This window comes from Jaculus jaculus, chromosome 1, assembly GCF_020740685.1.
Source record: "Jaculus jaculus isolate mJacJac1 chromosome 1, mJacJac1.mat.Y.cur, whole genome shotgun sequence".
NCBI classification, from domain to species: Eukaryota; Metazoa; Chordata; class Mammalia; order Rodentia; family Dipodidae; genus Jaculus; species Jaculus jaculus.
This window is the reverse complement of record NC_059102.1, coordinates 337,061,052-337,075,211: the sequence shown is the minus strand read 5'-3', so window position 1 is coordinate 337,075,211 and position 14,160 is coordinate 337,061,052. Positions and strand designations below refer to the sequence as shown.

The 14,160-nt window shown below is 45.9% G+C and overlaps 1 protein-coding gene across 1 annotated transcript in view; it reads left to right on the top strand.

Annotated features, from left to right (window-relative positions):
* Ush2a (usherin) overlaps positions 1–14,160 on the top strand; it is a 755,222-nt gene that overhangs the window by 705,974 nt on the left and 35,088 nt on the right. Inside the window, exon 63 of the mRNA XM_004672003.2 lies at positions 1,733–2,054. Within this exon, the coding sequence (XP_004672060.2) occupies positions 1,733–2,054 (322 nt within the window). The remainder of the gene's footprint in view (positions 1–1,732; positions 2,055–14,160) is intronic.

Here is a 14,160-nt window from a genome sequence, read left to right as displayed (position 1 = left end):
CAGCACTGGGACGTCACCAACAGGAGATCACTGAGCCTCACTGATCAGCCAGTCTAGCTGAAACCAGGGAGTTCTGGATTTAGTGATAGATTGTCTCAAGGAAATAAGGCAGAACGCCTGATTTCTTCCTCTGGCCTCCATAATCATGTGCTTCAGGCATGCACATATGTGCATACAGTACATGCATACATACACACACACACACACACACACACACACACACACACACACACACTACATGCTGCCCACACACACACAAAAAAAATGCAAAGCAGAAAGCAAGTAAGGGAGCTGAAGGCAATGATGAAAGGAGCAAACAGGAGAAGTAGACAACAGCAAAGGAAAGGGAGGAAGAATGGCTGCTGCGTGTCTGAGGGAGAAGTCGTAAAGGGAATGGGGTGTGGGGAGAGAACCAAGCTTACTTGTAGCCATGGGCTTCTTGCACTACAAAGCCCACTGTGTGGGAAAAGCCCCTGCTATGTACATAGGCCTTTCCAGGTGTCAGATACCAGCTATGAGGCAAAGTGTAATTGATTAGTTGAGTTTAAATGGATGGTGATAAGGTGTCTCCGTGATGGATCGTCTAGCATGTAGCTGGGTTAACTTTGGCCCCCAAAGGTCTTTATGTGGTGTAAGAGCCTGTTTTAAGATGTCAGGTATCAGATGCAAAGATTCATTACCACGGAGACCGTAACTCCATGATGCTCCTTCATGGCCAGGAACCATTCCCAGGGAATCGTTTAGCCCTAGCACAGGTAGGACACACCCAGGCTACTGAAGTGAGTTCACAGCCCCCAAGCTGAATTTTTCATTGTTTTTTTTTTTCTTAAGTATGTAGACAGAGTGACTTACTTTTCACAGGTGAGAGTTTCTTCATCCCATGAAGTCCCTTTTTAAAGTACTGATTTTGTTTTGTATGCATGTGTATGATGTGTACATGAGTGTGTGCACACGTGCACACATACCACAGTGCACGTGTGGAGGTCAGAGAACAACTCGGAGCGTTGCTCCTCATCTTACACCTTAAATTTTTTTGTTTATTATTTTTATTTATTTATTTGAGAGTGACAGACAGAGAAAGAGGCAGGTAGAGAGAGAGAGAATGGGCGCACCAGGGCCTCCAGCCACTGCAGAAGAACTCCAGATGTGTGTGCCCCCTTATGCATCTGGCTAACGTGGGTCCTGGGGAGTTGATCCTCGAACCTGGGTCCTTAGGCTTCACAGGCAAGCACTTAACCACTAAGCCATCTCTCCAGCCCTCATCTTACACCTTAATTGAAATAGGGTTTACTTTTGGTCTGCTTCTGTGAATGCCTCCCAGCTTCAGTGCTCTCCTGACCCTATCTCCCATTGCCATAGGCACGTTAAGAACACAGACACATGTGCTGCTGGCCTTTTAGAAGTTCTGAAGGTCTCACCTGTGGTCATCAGGACTGCAAAGCAAGCACCTTTAGCCACCGGGCCATCTCCCGAGCCCTCCGCCCCATGCAGCCCTTTGAAGGCAAGAAATACTTACACATACCAAACAGATAAGGACCTTTCAGAAGGGCTGAAAATGTTCAAAACTTTTCAAAGAAATAAGACTTTATTCTTACTTTATTTTAAAGTCTATATTCTAAAATGAATGTGAACTTACTCTTTCTTTTTCTGAAAACCTTTTAAAGATTTTAAACATTTTACTCAGGCAGATCTTTTTGATGAACCATCTATGATTCTGCCTTGTATCTTGCAGGTATGAAGTACGAATCCAAGCCTGTAACACCTTAGGGTGTGCATCGAGTGACTGGACACCCACCCAAACCCTGGAGATGCCACCCCTGGTGCAGCCATCCCCACATCTGGAAGTGCAGACAGCTTTGGGGGGATTCCAGCCCACAGTTGCCCTGTGGTGGAGAGAACCACTCCAGCCAAATGGGAAGCTCTTGTACTTTGAGCTGTATCGCAGACAGGCAGCAACCCACGCTGGGAAATCCAGTCCAGTGTTGACCTACAATGGAAGCTCAACCTCGTTTGTAGACTCAGAATTATTACCTTTCACAGAGTATGAGTACCAGGTAAGAAATGTGTACTCACAAGCCCAGCTGAGATGGTGCACTTCAGAGCCTGCCTCTGAAAAGTATCTGCAGTTCCAAAAGCTGCTTGTGAAATGGGGTCTTCAGGAAGGTTACAATAGTCTTTCAATCTTTCTAAGCAGTAACTGAGGGAGGGAAGACTATTCATTTGCCTTCTTCATTTTCTTAGTTCTTGATCCATGTGATGCATGCTTGGATTTTCTACATAAGTTTTAGGTGAATATTTTGCATTTCTCATTAGTGATGTAGTTTCTACATAGAGTTTCTTTCTGCCTGTATTGGCTTGGAAGAAGAGTCTTCTTAAGAGATCCCTATGAAAATAACCCACTTATTATAACAACAAAAATCTAATGGCAAACATTTAGCCACTTTGCTCAAGAAAGATACAGAATGGTGACACTAGCCTGTGTGTGAGGATCAAGTATGTTAAAAAAATAGATAAATGTAAAAAGAAAAAAAGAAGACTTTGCATATCTCTAAAAGGCCAAGAATCAGGAACACTATTCTGGAAATGTTTTAAACTTGACAGAGAATTTCTGTCAGGTATGTTTGGTCTGGAATCCACATGAAGGTTGCTTCATGTAGCAGCAATGGCATGTCTTGTGTGGCAAACAGCTCCAATAAGACATCTGTATCCTGGAAGAGTGGTGTCCCTGTGAGCTACACACGGCCCCTCAGGCTTACTTGGAGCTTGATCTCAAGCACAGTGACTTGGAATTTTCAAAGGTAGATGTGAGAAGTCCTGAGGAAACACCTCTCACCACAATCTAAGTGCTGTTGTGTTTTCTTTTTCATGCTGTTTCCACGTGTTGTGGTATGAATGTGAAATGCCCCCCATGATCTCATGTGTTAGAATACCTCTTTCCCAGCTAGTGGTGCTGTTTGAGAAAGTTGCAAAGACATTTAGGAGGGGGAGTCTTGCTGGAGGAAGTAGGTCACTGGGGGAGAACCTTGAAATGCTGACCCTGGCCCCACTTCCTGCCCCCCCCCTCGACTTCCTAATTGCAGTGTGATCAGCTCTGCTTCCTGCCTCTGTGCTTCCCCACCATGAAACTTCCCTCAGTATACAAGCTGAAGTAAGCCCTTTTCTCCCTAAGTTACTTTGGTCATGTATTCGTTCACAGAATGAGAAAGTAACTAATACAGCAAGTGTGGTCCTTCAACTGTTCTTTGGATGCCATGGGCTCCCGACAGCATCTCTTCTCCTTCAGTCAGACCCACTTACTACTGTCCAAAGTACAAGACTTTGATGATGAGCAAGACACATCCCAAGAGAAATTTTCAAAGGGAAGAGATGCTAAGTTATAAAAGACTTATCAAAAGAGACTGGGGATATAGGTCAGCTGGCCAAGTACTTACCTAGCATGTACAAAGCCATGGGTTCAAATGCAGTAACACATAAACTTAATATAGTAATGCATACCCATAATCCAAGCACTCAGGAATTGGAGTTAGGAGGCTCAGCTCAATGTTATCCTTGGCTATATAACAAGTTCTAGGCCAGCTTGGGTTATATAAAACACTCTATGAAAAATAAAGTTTATCAAAACCAGAAATAATAAAATCACTAGGATTGGAGCTGGGGAAATGGCTCAGCTTGCTTGCAAAGCCTACTAGTCAGGGTTCGATTCCCCAGCACACACATGAAGCCAGGTGCAAAAATTGTCACAAGCATCTGGTGTTCATTTGCAGCATCAGAAGACCCTATGCACCCTACACACACACACACGCACACACACACACATACACACACACACACACACGTGCCCATGTGCTTGCAATTAAATAAATTAAAACATTTTAAATAAATAAAATAAAATCACCAAAAAATGGTAGATAAATCTATGAGTGTAATGATTAGAGATCACATTTTATACATGAAGACTATGTTTCAGGACAATATAAATAGATTGTTGAATAGGATAAATATACAAACCTAAGTCCAGATTTCTTGTTTGCAATTCCAAATCTAAATATTTCTTAAAAGCAAGAGTGTTCTGTTAATGGGGAAAACATTTTAGCAGCAAAAGCAATGTAAAGAGAAGGTTATTTGCAGCATTTACTAACCCCTGTAGATGTGGATATCTGCATGGCTTACTACCAAGACGTTGTTTCATTATCACGCAGCTAATCAGATAATGCTGGGCTCTTACAGCGCACCCTGCAGGTGCACTTTGGTACCTTCTGAGATCTGAAGACCCTACAACTTAAAAGAACATCAGACTCCAGGGTCAGGGCAAGGACCCAGCTTAGGTTAGGAAGGAAGAAAGCCCCTGGCGGGCCACTGTAGGCGGCTTAGTGCTACTGGGTGAGGTGGAGCCTGACTGCCTCCCCTTCGTGCCTGCTGCGTGATCTCACTGAGAAGTGTCAAGCTATCGCAGACCCCTGAGTTCTCAATGATCCAGCCCTCCGCAAGATAAAAATTTACTTTTCTGAGAGAGTCATTTGGAAACTGGCATGAGATCTTTGACCAGAATTAAGCAACACGAAGTCACCCGAAGATACAAGACCCAAACCAATGATTACGTTGTTGGTCTTTGATGGCTAGCGTCACGTTTTGTAAAGCAGGATTTTTCAAGTTTGAGTCATTTCTAGAATTCTGAAATTCTGAAGAATCACACTCTGATGGATATGTTTCAGTAAAATCAGTAAAACCTAACACTCGGATCAAAACTATTAGGAAATGTCTTTTTGTACTTCATGGGGATGCCCAGGTGGCTTTGCCAGAGCGCCGCGCACGTAGAAATCAAGCGGTCCCTACGCATCGAACACAGTTTAGTCTTCCCAAGACTCATTCTCAACCCAGCCCACAAAAGAGCTTTCCCATAGAAATGAGATGTGTCATGTGAGCCTGCATGTGGAAGCCAGAGGTGAACACTGGGTGTCTCTTCACCTGTTCTCCTTCTTATTTGTTAGACAGGGTCCCCGCAGAGCCTAGCCCTCACCTATTCAGATAACCTAGCCAGCACGTCTTAGGATCCTCCTGCCTCCACCTCCCCAAGGCACACTCCCCATGCCCACTGGGCGTTGAGATCTGAACTCGGGGCCTCATGCTGGGGTGGCAGTCACTGTACTGACTGAGCCTTCTCCCCATGCCTTTGTTATTTGCTTTTCCCTCTTTTCTTCCGCCTTCTTTTTTGGAAGATTCTTGATTATTGAGCAAGCAAGTGAAGACTGGTCTCCCTCAGGCTTCCAAAGGAACCGGAGTCCCGCCTGCAAGAAGGTGCAGCCAGCGCGCCAGGCTGCGAGGGAAGCGGGCCTTCCGCGAGCTCCGCCGCAGCCCGGGGCTCAGCCGGTCCCCCGCGCGCGCCGCCAGCTCGCGGTCATCACGCGCTCACGTGCGCAGCCTCGCTGCAGGCAACGCCCACCACCGAGGGAGCCGCGGAGCCTTCTAGGGCTCCCTTCCGCAGAATCGTGCTGACAGTGACTTAATTAGTGCTCCTGAAACTTCCCGCACGACAGATTTTTGCACTGAGCGCCCTCGCGCGCGCACTCGGTGGCTGAGAAGCCGCGGGTCAGCTTAGAGAGCACCCCGCTCGGGCTGGGCTCGGATGTCAGCGCCTCTCTTGGGGCTGGGCTGAGGGATCCCAGGCCCGGAGACAGCTGGCTGCTTTCTGAACCACAGAGGAGCACGGTTCCAAACGGAGGGTGGAGGAGGGTTAGAAAGGAGACAGAGAATCCTCACTGCTCCTGCCCAGGGCAGCTGCGCCAAGCCCACGAGGCAGCCCCGCCAACCGGCAGCGCTGAGCTAGAGGAGGAAGAGAAAGACATCAGCTTCAAGCCCTTCTGCATGGCTGAGCCGGCTAAACCTCTCCAGGCCCCGGGCTGCTTGTTACAGAACATCATGCACTGTGTGGCTTAAATAGGAAACATTCGTTTTCACAGTTCTGGGATTTTTAAAAATATTTATTTATTTATTTAACAGAGAAAGAGGCAGAGAGAGAGGGAGGGGGGTCGCACTAGGGCCTCCAGCCACTGCAGAGGAACTCCAGATGCCTGCACCCCTTTGTGCATCTGGCTAATGCGGGTGCTGGGGAATTGAACTTGGGTCCTTTGATCTTGCAGGCAAAGGCCTTAACCGCTAAGCCATCCCTCCAGCCCTAGTTCTGGGGTTTTTGAAGCCCAAGTCGCAGTACCCATAGGAACAGTGTCTGCTAAGGCACCACGTTTTTGTTTGCAAAAAGCTATCTTCTCGGGCTAGGATGATGGCTTAGTCAGGAAAAGGTGAGGACTTAGTTCAGATCCCCAGTACCTATGCAAGCTCGGCGTATTGTGGTACTGTGGCGTGATCCCAGCACTCGGGAGGCAGAGAGAGGTGGCTCTCCAGAGCAAGCTAGCTAGCTAGACTCATTGAATTGATGAGTGCTGGGTTTAATGAGAGACTGCCTCAGTAAGCAAAAGGTGGAAAGTAATGGCAAAGATATCCAAAGTCACCCCTGCCTCTGCACACATGCCCACATTCACCTGCATGCCCACACACATATACATGTACAAAAAAAAAAAATAAAGCTATCATCTTATTATGTCTTCACATGTTACAACAAAGAGGGAAAGAAATCGGGAATAGATGGGGGTAGAGAGGAAGAGAGCTCCTTCTAATCTTACATGGACACCAGCCCCATCTGTGAGGGTTCTACCTTACATGAGCTAATTCTCCCCAAACACAAACAAGTCTGATCTGCTTCAACCTGGGGGCTTGGGGGGGCTCGTGTGTTTAGTCCACACCACTCAGTTATAAGGAGATTTCCTTCTGGTTCTTAGCTCTATGGGACAACTATAAGCTATGACCACATAAATTCCAGAAATTCAGATCAAACTTTATGTTCTCTTGATTGGACTCTGTTATCCACTGCTTGTAAAACATGGCAAAAATAAATCCTAATCCAAAACAGCTTCATTCTCTAATAGTATTTAGCTTTAAGCTATGCTGATGCAAGTGATAATGTGAGACCAGATTCAGACAAAAGAGATGGTCAGCTATCCATCATCAAAATGGTCCTGTGAAGATATCAGGAGTCGTGTTTCTTATTTAAACGCAACATGTTTACATACTAACAAGTTTATTTTTAAATATGCTATAAAAGATAAATGCAAATAAATAATGGGTCTACTTTATTTAGTTTATGGCATACAAGTCCCACTGGTGCCCTTGTGGAAACCCATACCATCAACGTGACATCATGCCTATTTTACAGCCAGCAGCAGAAGAGCTAGTTAAACTGTGCTGCGTACAAGGGAGCAATTTCTCTTCGTAGGGAAGGGACTAAGGAATCCCCCACACCAAAAGAAACATGAAGAAGCTAGGCTTTGGAAACCAGAGGCAGGGCTCCCTGCGGCTGCCATTCTTTCCCTCCCCTTCCTTCAGTCCCCCCCTCGTCCCGCATAGGATGTCTCTGTGGGCTTCAGAGACGCCCAGCAAGCGGGGGAGAAAGTCTCTGCCCGCACCCCCAAGTCCACACTCCCGTGCCCCTCCAGTGTGCCTGCTGTGAAGCACAGGTGAGAGTGCCCTGAACCCACAGGTGGTCGCGGGGTTACATCCGTTACTAAGGGAGCACACTTGGGAAACTAACTCATCCACAGGAACTGCTCAGTCAATATAATAACGGGTATCATCATTACTACCCTTCCTCCTGTAAGTGGAAAGACGACTGCTCTCTTCCACATTCTGGAAGCCAGCCCATGGAGAGCAGGGCTCTTACTTAGCCTGTTACAGGATCCAGGAGTCTCCCCTTAAAACTAAGAGAACAAAGCCCAAGACGGAGCACCCTGGTTCAAGGGCCCACCTTCTTCACCAGGGCTCTACAGCATGTGGGGGGGGCGTGTTCATCTAGAAACAAGGTCTCTGCACGTGCTACCCCACACCAAGGATACCTGTGAACCCATGAATCGTGAGCATCTCTGGGCTCGCCACTCTCTTGTTCTCTAAACGAAAATGCTGAATTAAGACCGCAGGCTTGGGGGAGAGCCTCACTTTCTCACAGCGTCCTTACTTACTAAATAAGTGCAAGTGTGACGAGAACTAAGAAACCTTGTGTGTCTAACAGGATGCCCACTGCTTAGAAGGTCTCTACCCGCATCCCTGGCCTGCATCCACCCCTGCACTAGTCCAAAGAACGGAATTCTTTCTCTCCAGAAGGAAAAGAAAATTGCTCTGTATCTCTGTATCATTAATAAACTATTATATTGTAATATGTAAAGTGTTATAATATAAAACTCTCTAATCAAGAAGACAATGGACAGACTCTTCCAGTAGACACTTCAACCTTCCTCGTCCTTCACATTTTCCTTCTCAGGAAAACCACCACGTGCCATACACATATCGCTGGTGAAAATTCCTCCAATGCTGATCACCTAACTTGAGTGCTCTGCACCTGGCTTCTTGCTTCATTGTGTCTGTTTCCTGTTGTCATTGCCCTACCCAGGCCCGTTCCTGAGCATTTTCTATGACACATTTAGAGTCAACTTATCGAGCACGTTTTCTGTTTGGTTTTGGACTTGCATTTAATGAGCTGTTAATCTCACTAACGTATTTCTGAGCAGCCTGGAGGCTTTTGTTTGGGCGCTTTCTCCCACAGAACTAAGCTCCCTCCACTCCCACTGCTCAAGGTTCTCCCTGATTGATGGATGGCATCGGACTCTGGCAGCACACTGACTCTGAGCCTCAGGCCTGAGCACACAGCTGCAGCTACGGGCCAACGGGACGTCTCCATAGGTGGGACACTCAGGGACGTGACTAGGCCGGGGCCAAATCCCTGTCACTTTGATACCAGGGGAGGTCACCTACACCCTCCTGCAGTGGCACAGTTAGGAGCATGCTCAGTCTCCTTCTGCTTATGTTCTGTCTCTAGCCTCCTCTAAGGCTCTGTTTATTTCTGCCTGAGTGTGTAGCATGTGTGTATGTTTCGATGTGTGTTCATTTGTGTGGGCACACACATGTGCTCATATGTGTGTGTGCATGTGTGTGCATGCATGAACAGACCACACATTGATGTCACTTGCTTCCCACTTTGTTTTTTGAATCAAGGTTTGTTTCTTGAATCTGGAATTCATTCATTCACCTAGAGTAGTCAGTCAGCAAGATCCAGGGATACTGCTGTCTCTGCCTCCCCAGAGCTGGGATTCCAGGTGTGTGGTGGCTTGATTCAGGTGTTCCCATAAATTTATATGTTCTGAACGGTAGGCCCGCAGTTTGTGGTAATTTGGGAACTAGAGCCTCCTGGAGGCAGAGTGTTCAGGGCCAGCTTAAGGGTGTTACAGCCAGCTTCCCCTTGACAATGTTTGGCTCAGTCTCCTGCTGCTGTTGTCCATCTGATATTGGCCAGGAGGTGATGTCCATCCTCTGCTCATGTCATCATTTTCCCTTTCCATCATGGAGCCTCCTCTTGAGCCTGTAAGCCCAAATAAACCCTCTCCTCCTACAGGCTGCTCTTGGCCAGATGCTTTTTGCTAGCGATGCAGACTGCAACAAGTACAAGCTACCCTGCTTGGCTCAGAGGCAGAGAACCTGAACTCTGGTCCTCATGCTTGCACATCAAGTGCTTTAACCAACTGGACCATCTCCCCATCCAGCCGAATGACTCTGCTGTTGAGCTCCTGCTGTTGGCAGTGCCTCTGAGACAGCCATACGTCTGGAGACAAGAAAGGCCTCTTCCTTACTTAAGCCAGCATTCATCCTTCTGTGTTCTTGTTGGGTGTTTACTAGAAATGAAATGTTGAACTCAGTAGGAGTTTCTCTCATTGGGTGAAGACATGGGATTACAGTCTGCCTTGAAGGCTCTTCACAAACTGTTCTGCTACTGTGACATGGCCAAAGCTCCCCCAAATCACCCAGAGCTAAGGTCCTGGAAAACTCATTCAGAAAGAAATGCCTGAGAATTTTCCTTTATAGGTTGGACATTCATTATGTCCTTATTAAGCACTTTTTCTCTGTATCTTTTATGCCTCAAAAGGAAGGGAGGAAGAAAGAAAAGAAGGAAAGCTAGATATTCCCATTTTTGTGGTCAAATATGGTTCTAATTCAAAAAGTTCTCTTCTGCATAAATCAGGGACCCAATAGAAAGCAGGTGGCACACTCAAAAGAATGTTTGAAGGAAATTGAATCAAGAAGCAGTTCGTGGAAGTTTGGCAGAGCTAAGAACCAGCAAGGCTGTTAGCATGCCCAGGAACCAGCAGCAGCCAAAGGCTGTTGCCGTGGAAGACTAGCTCAACGAGGCAAAGCCCTGAGAAGGAACGCAGCACTGTCAGATCGGGTCGTCAGAGAGACACGAACAGGGGAAGTGAGTGCCCTGAGTGTTCTCCTCCCTTGGAACGGGCCCAGCTGGAAGGAGGCCAGAGAGGCAAATGCCTCAAGTGTGGCAGTCTGCAGAAGTGAGCTCCCAGGGTCCGGAGCAAGCCAGAGAAGGTCAGAAAATGGAGCTGGAGAGCAGCCAGCTCACATCCCATTCGTCGGGCTGGGGCTGCCTCTCACCCACACATGGCATCGCCTTCTCTTGCCACTCTCTGGTGACTGAGAAACCACTAAGAAAATCTGAAGATCTGAGTAGATTGCATTCCAGTCCTTGCACCAAGAGTCTAGTTCTATCAATTTCTAAACAAATGCCTCTGTCTAAATGAACCAATCAAATCTATAGATAGTAAAAAATCAACACATATAAGTAAGCCGAAAGCATTCGAATGCAATCCTTAAGAAGACAATTAAAACTTTTTCTTGTTCATTGACTTATCTATCTGTTGATGGATCTGATCATTACAAAGATGCCCATCATGGAGAGGCGTGAGCAGGCGGCTGTAGAAGCAGGCCTCTCCCTGATGACTACAGGCGCATCCATCATGGGAACCAGACATGAAATTCTTTTCCCTGATGAACCGATTGACTTGTCCTGTATTTTTTGCTTGGAGGATTTACTGAGAAATTTTATTTAATAATTAGGCAACATAACCCAGCATGATGGGGCACACCTTTAATCTCAGCACTCGGGAGGCTGAGGTAGGAGGACCACTGTGAATTCAAGGCCACTCAAAGATTACATAGTGAATTCCAGGTCAGCCTGAGCTACAGTGAGACCCTACCTAGGAAAACAAATATAATAATAATAATAATTAATGTAAAAACAAGGTCATCCAATGAACAACTGTTCAGGTAGGACCAATATGATTGAGCAGACTTTTTTAAAACTTTAAAACTCTGGAGTATAGAAAGACTCACCAATAAGGGGGTGGGTTAAATCAGGGTTTTAAATGTTTTTGTTCGTCCTTATCAATAAACTCAATCCCGGAAGTGAGTCGTGGGATTACCATTTAGTGTCCCTGTGCTCCTGGCTGTCAAGTCGCCCTCCTGGATTTTCACTCAGTACAATAATGATTGCGATTTTTTCTTGGTGTTGCCTTGTGCTGAGTACTGTGTTAAGAACTTGTGAGTGGGGCTAGAAAGATAGAGCAGTGGCTGAAGGTATTTGCTTGAAAAGTTTTCCAGACCAAGTTCAAGTTCCTAAGGCATACACATAAAGCCCCATGCAAAAAGTGATGCAAGCATCTGGAGTTTGTTTACAATGGTAATGGGCCCTGGTACACACATACACTAAACACACATGTGTGCAAATAAGTATTTTTTAAGAAAGTTTCACATATGAGGGCTGGAGAGTTGGCTTAGTGGTTAAGCGCTTGCCTGTGAAGCCTAAGGACCCCAATTCAAGGCTCAATTCCCCAGGATCCACGTTACCCAGATGCACAGGGGGGCACATGCATCTGGAGTTCATTTGTAGTGGCTGGAAACCCTGGTGCACCCATTCTCTCTCTCTCTCTCTCTCTCTCTCTCTCTTTCTCCCTCTTTCTCAGTCTGTCACCCTAAAATAAAAAAAAATAAGCAAAAATTAAAATAAAAAGAAAGTTTTGCATGTACTCACCACAAGCCCTGGAGACGAGTGTTATTACTAACACCATTTCACATGTGAGCAGTCTAAGGTGAGGTAAAGCTGAAATGTGGCCTAGAGAGGAAGTTGAAGGACTCGGGTTTGGGTGTTGAGACTCAGATGCCAAAGTCTGTTCTTCAATGCTTCCACACATTGTTCCAAACTGCATGTATATACAACTCTTAGGCGTTCAAAGCCTTAGCAAACTGTTTATAAATGCATTCATCTCCCCCTCCTTTCCTTATAAAATTGTAGAGTAATTTCAGTGTTTCCCACTCCATTTGGGCCAGTTTTCCTACCTCATAGTTCAGAACAGTTATATTCGCATCTATTGAGCGACTACGGCAAGTGTGGCAGGTGACTCAGCAGTAATGACAGAACACGCCTATTTCTAACACCAGAAATGCCTTGTGATTTCTTTAGTAACTTCACATTTCTGAATTTCAAACACACCAGTAGAAAGCAAGACAATGTCCTGATTGCACCCTTCTTCCCTGGGTGTCACAGAATTCAATTAAAACCGTGTTCTATCTTGCCTGATTCAAAGTGGTTCAGATAAAAGGAATCTGGAATGCAAAGACCTTATCTGCAAAAGCATGGCTCACAGACCCAGCACAGTGCCGTGCAAACAGAGGGCTGAAGGAAGTCCATTTGATGATGAAAGAAGACCAGACAGGTAGACAGCGAGGCAGCCAGCCACAGAGCTCTTCCGCAAGACCCTCCTTCGTGGCGGGAGCCTGCAGGCCGCTCGTGAGATAGTCTTGTAATCATGTAATTTTAGATTTATTGCCTTCTTTTTGCTGTCATGAGCCTCTGTGGCCACAGTTCTGGCAGAGCCCATGCTGGAGTACTGCTATTCAAACATAGTCAAAACCCACAGCAAGCCACCCTTTAAAAAAGCATTAGAGTGAATGCCAAGGGAAAATGCAGTCCAAGGTTGTAGATGACTTGATATGATTTTCTTGATTGTATCTTTTTATTTATGAGGCATAATTTATGAGCACTGGAGAACAAACTGCAGTGAGTGATGGTTAAGTGCAGCCAAACTCATAAATCAAGAGCAGTGAAAGAAGTGGTGGTTGGGATCGAATCTATTGAATTAGCTGTTGGCCTGAGCCAATACAGGTATTGGAAAGACCTTTTTAATATCTATTTGTCTCTCTCATGGGAGTATGATAACAATCACATTCCATGCCCCTAGGAAACAAATAATTTAATTGTTTGCCTGTTAACATGCAACCTGTTTACTCTACTGATTAATTACTGGCATAGCTGTTCATGTATTTCTTTTTTCCTGATAGGAATTGTTAAGAAAATATATTTGCATTCTCCAGTTTGTATAAACAGTGAGGCTGTCGCCTAAGTGATGCAAGAAATGAACTTGTCCTCAGTATCATCCAAAAGCTTTTTTTATTGTTTTTTATTACTTATCTTTGCATATGTGTAGTGTGTGTGTATATGTGTGTCCTGATACATGTGGATGCACATGTGTATATGTGTTCATATGTATGGGCGCTTCATGCGGAGATGTTTGTTGTGGGGGGGATTCATGTACGTGGGTGTGTGCATGTTTGTGCCGGTGGAGGGTGGGTGCAGAGGTCAGTCAAGAGTCTTCTTCAATCACCCTCCACCTAGGTTTTTGAGAAAGGTTGTCTCACTGAATCTGGAGCTCACGGACTCAGCTGAAGCAGCTAGTGAGTGATGCCAGGGGGCCTCCTGTCTGCTTCCCTGGCACTAGGATCATTGGTGCACCCCGCAGGCCTGGCTTTTATGTAGGTGCTGAGAATCCAAACTCAGGTCCTTGACAGGAGAGACGGCACAGCAGTTAAGGTGCTTGCCTGCAAAGCCTGACAACCCAGGCTCAATTTCCAAACTCAGGTCCTCATGCTTGTGCAGAACTTTACCCACAGCCCTTAAAATGTGTTGTGTACTTATTTATTTACAAGCACAGAAAGAAAATGGGTGTGTCAGGACTTTTTGCCTCTGAAAATGAACCGAAGATATATGTAACACTTTGTGTATCTGGCTTCACATGGGTACTGAGGAATTGAACCCAGGCCATTAGGCTTTGCAAGCAAGCAGCTTTACCAATTTAGCTATCTCCCCAGGCCTTGAAATGCTCTTACAATTTTTTGTTTGCAAAAAGAGAGAGAGAGAGAGACATCAAGAAAGAGAGAGAA